The sequence below is a fragment of the Schistocerca cancellata genome, chromosome 7 (genome assembly GCF_023864275.1).
Source record: "Schistocerca cancellata isolate TAMUIC-IGC-003103 chromosome 7, iqSchCanc2.1, whole genome shotgun sequence".
In the NCBI taxonomy this organism is placed as follows: Eukaryota; Metazoa; Arthropoda; class Insecta; order Orthoptera; family Acrididae; genus Schistocerca; species Schistocerca cancellata.
In genome coordinates this window covers 450,769,459-450,773,336 of record NC_064632.1, presented here as the reverse complement: position 1 = coordinate 450,773,336, position 3,878 = coordinate 450,769,459, and the positions used below count along the sequence as shown (strand labels likewise).

General features: G+C 39.2%; 1 protein-coding gene across 1 annotated transcript; it reads right to left on the bottom strand.

Moving 5' to 3' along the window:
• Positions 1 to 1,113: 1,113 nt before the first annotated feature.
• LOC126092825 (uncharacterized) lies at positions 1,114 to 3,311 on the bottom strand. The gene is made up of 2 exons (XM_049908554.1): positions 3,125 to 3,311; positions 1,114 to 2,354 (listed from the first exon to the last, which is right to left on the bottom strand). The coding sequence occupies exons 1-2, from the start codon at positions 3,309 to 3,311 to the stop codon at positions 1,114 to 1,116; spliced, it is 1,428 nt and encodes a 475-aa protein (XP_049764511.1).
• Positions 3,312 to 3,878: the final 567 nt, after the last annotated feature.

Below are 3,878 nucleotides of genomic sequence, written 5' to 3'. Positions count from 1 at the left end.
GGGTCCAAATTCTTTCTGTGGGGGCACAATAACCATTTACAATGAGGTATGTATGGTTGTTGGGTTCGTTAATTTTTGGACGCATGTAGAACGTGGGTGTGCAGGGTGTCATTGGGATGAGGAGACAAATGGATCCTGGGGAGAGGTTCTAGGAAGGACCTAATATTTTAAGTTGGAATTGAAGGTTATGTTGGACTTCTGGGATGGGGTTGCTCTTGCAGAGTTTGTAGGCAGAGGAGTCAGACAAATGGCAGAAGCCTTCCAATAGGCAGTCACTGTAATTCATAATGACAGTGGTGAAATATTTCTCTGCAGGTGGGATTGCTAGGTCAGGATCCATTTTGAAGCTGTGTATGGCTGTCCTTTCTTCTGCTAATAGGTGAAGTTCTTAGGAAGGGAGGGTTGTGAGGCTAAGTTGAATATAAAGAAGTTTTGGAAAGTGATCAGGGAGTGGTCACAGGGGGAGATCACAGCTAGATGAACTCAGAGAGGCACAACACTTTCTCTGCTCACATCACCCTAACCTCAACCTAAGGTAACCCACTAACCTCCACAATCTCCACTCATCAGTTTCTTCCCCTTCTGACCTATCACCTCCATCCAATTCACATTGCCCACCCTCATTGTGCTCTGCTCTCTGCCTGCTCCACTGGTCTTTTTTCATCCCTGCTGCTCTTCTTTTCTACTCCCCCACCTCCTCTACCCCCAGCAGCCTCACAATGTCGCACCAGGCAGCCTTGTCTGTACACCATCTAGTCCCTGCATGATCTGTCAGGCGGTGCTGACTCCTCTCCTCCCACCTGTACCGTGCTATCCCTCCCCCTCCATTGCCCCACTCAAGAATGCTGCTTCTGCTCAACATTACACCATTGCATTATGGCCACAGTGGCAGGAGAGAGCAGTCATGTATGTGTGAGGTGTGTCTGCATATGTGTTTGTGTTTTCTTTTCTTCTCTGAAGAAGGCATTGACTGAAAGCTAAATGTGTAGCTGTCTTTTTGTTAAACCTATCTGCAACTCAATGTGTCATCTTTGTGGTGGGTATCAATCTAGCCTTTTCATACAGGTGATACTGTTGATAATCCAACCTGGACTTTCCATTGTTTGATAGTGTCTAGCAGGTGATGTTCTCAGCTACAATATTACTTTTACTTGGTCCACAGCCCAGGATATTTCCTGTCTTTCTGGCATTTATAGAACAAGGAATGAATGAAAAATGTAACACCCACCTATCAGCAAATCTCTTTGCACACATTGGGCATTGAAATGGCCGTTCCCCAGTGTGAAGTCTCAGGTGACCTTTCAAAACCCATGGTCGGTCAAATTTCTTCTCACAGTATGGGCATCCATGCAGAGGAATACGTTTTGTCATTGGTTCTGGATTGGATTTTGTTTGCTGAGACACTGATCGATCAAAACTTGGTGCAGAAACATAGTATGAGTTGGTCTGCAATGACTTTCCATGAACATAATTTTGTTTATTTCTACTGATCTCATTCTTCTGAGTATTTTCAATTGCATTTGCTACTGTTACTGGCAATGTCCGAAAATTAGTTATCTGTGATGAGTGCATATCAGGCTGCATGGCTAGTTTGTAACTAGGAGACAAAAACTGACTTTGAAAGTTCTGTGCCATATTTACAATTACCTGACATTTATCCCCAGTATTACTCTGTACAGCTGATGATGTGCCAACAACATAAGCTGGTTGCAAAAATTTGAGAGTTCCTCCAGCAGGCATCCGTACAGTATTTCCATCCTGCTTTTTCAGTGATACCTGCTCAGTATTTGATATTTCTTCAGTTTTACATTTCTGATTAGCTATGTTCTGCTTAATGACAGACCAATACTCAGCTTTTAGATTATATTTTTGATCAACAGGTTTTAGTCGTCTATCTGTGTGCAATTTTTTTGTGATAAATAAGTTTCTTGCATGTGACTTCTTTACATGTGAAGAAGTCATCTTTCTTTTCAGTTTAAGTTCATTTCGAAGATCATACTTTGTGCGCTCAGATCGGGAAGCATTGCCATTATCTGGAGACACTTTGGTTGCATCTGTTTTACAAATTACTTTTTGAAAACTGTAATTTCTGTCACCCCCATTCTTTTGATTATAATTTCCTGTTTCCTCTTCAGAGGTAATATCTTCATCTAAGCTAAGTGGAGGTGAATCAGAGCAATCTTTATCACATTTGTTACTAAAATGACCAAGGTGATATCTTGTCACAAATGGCAGTTTCGACCAGTCAGGAGCCTCATCAGTTTTCCTTGTGGTATTCTGGTGGTTCTTTGACTTTCTCCCGTTCTGTCCATTACCAGATGATGATTTACTGTTTTGTGAGTCATATGTAGAATCTGTTAAAAGAATGTATGCATTAGAACATGTGCAAAACTGTTAATGAATCATTTTTAATGACTTAGCTGAAAAACAAAATTACTAACAAATAAAAGTACTGAGAAATTTCTGTACATACAGAAACTGAGATGACAATAAAAAGAAGAAATAAAGATAGCTCTGAAGCCTTCATAATCAAAGAAACAAAATTACCACAAATGAAGAACTACTGACTTGCTAATTACACAGTATACTAATTAATGATATGGAAAAGACTAGCAGTACATCATCTCGTATAGGGGAGACCGGGGCACATTGGCCATATTTTTAAAAAAATTATATTAATTTTTTTTACATATTTAAATTTATGAAATTATTGCAAAATATTTAGAGCAGTCTTACTGAAACTGGAGTTTAAAAGTTTAAAAAGAATTAATTACTGGACATATGTCAAGTGGGTCAATCTGCTCCTACCTCAGGGTAAGTTGGCCCAGAGACTGGGGCAAGAATATTTTGATAAGTTAAACTAGTATAACTTTAGGATATCAAAATAAAACAAATAGTTATCAAGAAACATACTTTAACATACGTCAAATCAAGTTGAATATTGAGTTAAATGCTTAACATTTTATTATGGCAACTGGAAACCTTAAAATTATTAGAAATTATAGTGTCTTAATACAAACCAATCAACTTTAATCACTGTCCACATCCAAAAGATCAGCACAGTTAAAGCACTCATAAAATAGTCCACGGATTTCTTTTTTCACACACGTCTGATGAGCCCAACGCTTGCAGTTTGTGCACTGAATCCATTTTGCTCCAGGTTGACTGTTTGAAAAAGGCTTGAGGCACCTTAGGCACAGTGAATCTTCATCTTCCTCATCATCATCATCATCATCATCTTCATCATCGTCATCTTCCATTGGCTTCTTCTTGCGTTTTAGGCCTACTGCAGCTGATTTAGTTAATTTCATTCTACCATTGCTCTTACTTTCGTTTTGAAAAAGTGCTTTTTTAGCCTGTGATTTAAGTTTTCTTTCCAATGATATCGCCTTCTTTTCTTTTGCACCTTTTTGTTCTTCCTCAAGGGCTTTTTTTTACTGGAGTGTCTGTCACTGTGGCAGAAACTTTTTCCTTTTCCCTGCCCCCATACTTTTTCTGGGATCTGCTTTTCAAAAGGTCTGACCTCTTCTGGAGTTGGAAACGGTCTTACATTTATCTCAGCTCGATTTGATGGACTGTTTTCAGTGTTTGGGTCTGGCCTATCCGAAGTGTAGGAAGGCATAAAATCACTGTCAGTAAAAATATTTTTGTTAAAGGGATTGATCCCAGTTACCTTGAATCCACTGGTTGTGTTATTGGGAGTTGCAGCATTTGGAAGTGCTATTCACACTATAGATGGGATGTCATAAATAGTCATAGGCTGTTTATTATTGGTAACCCATGCATCACATGCTGAGTTCACGAACTTTTTAAAAGGTCCATAAACACTTCTGTCTAAAGGGTGCAGCTTGTTGCTACAATGCGCTTGAAAAGATAGA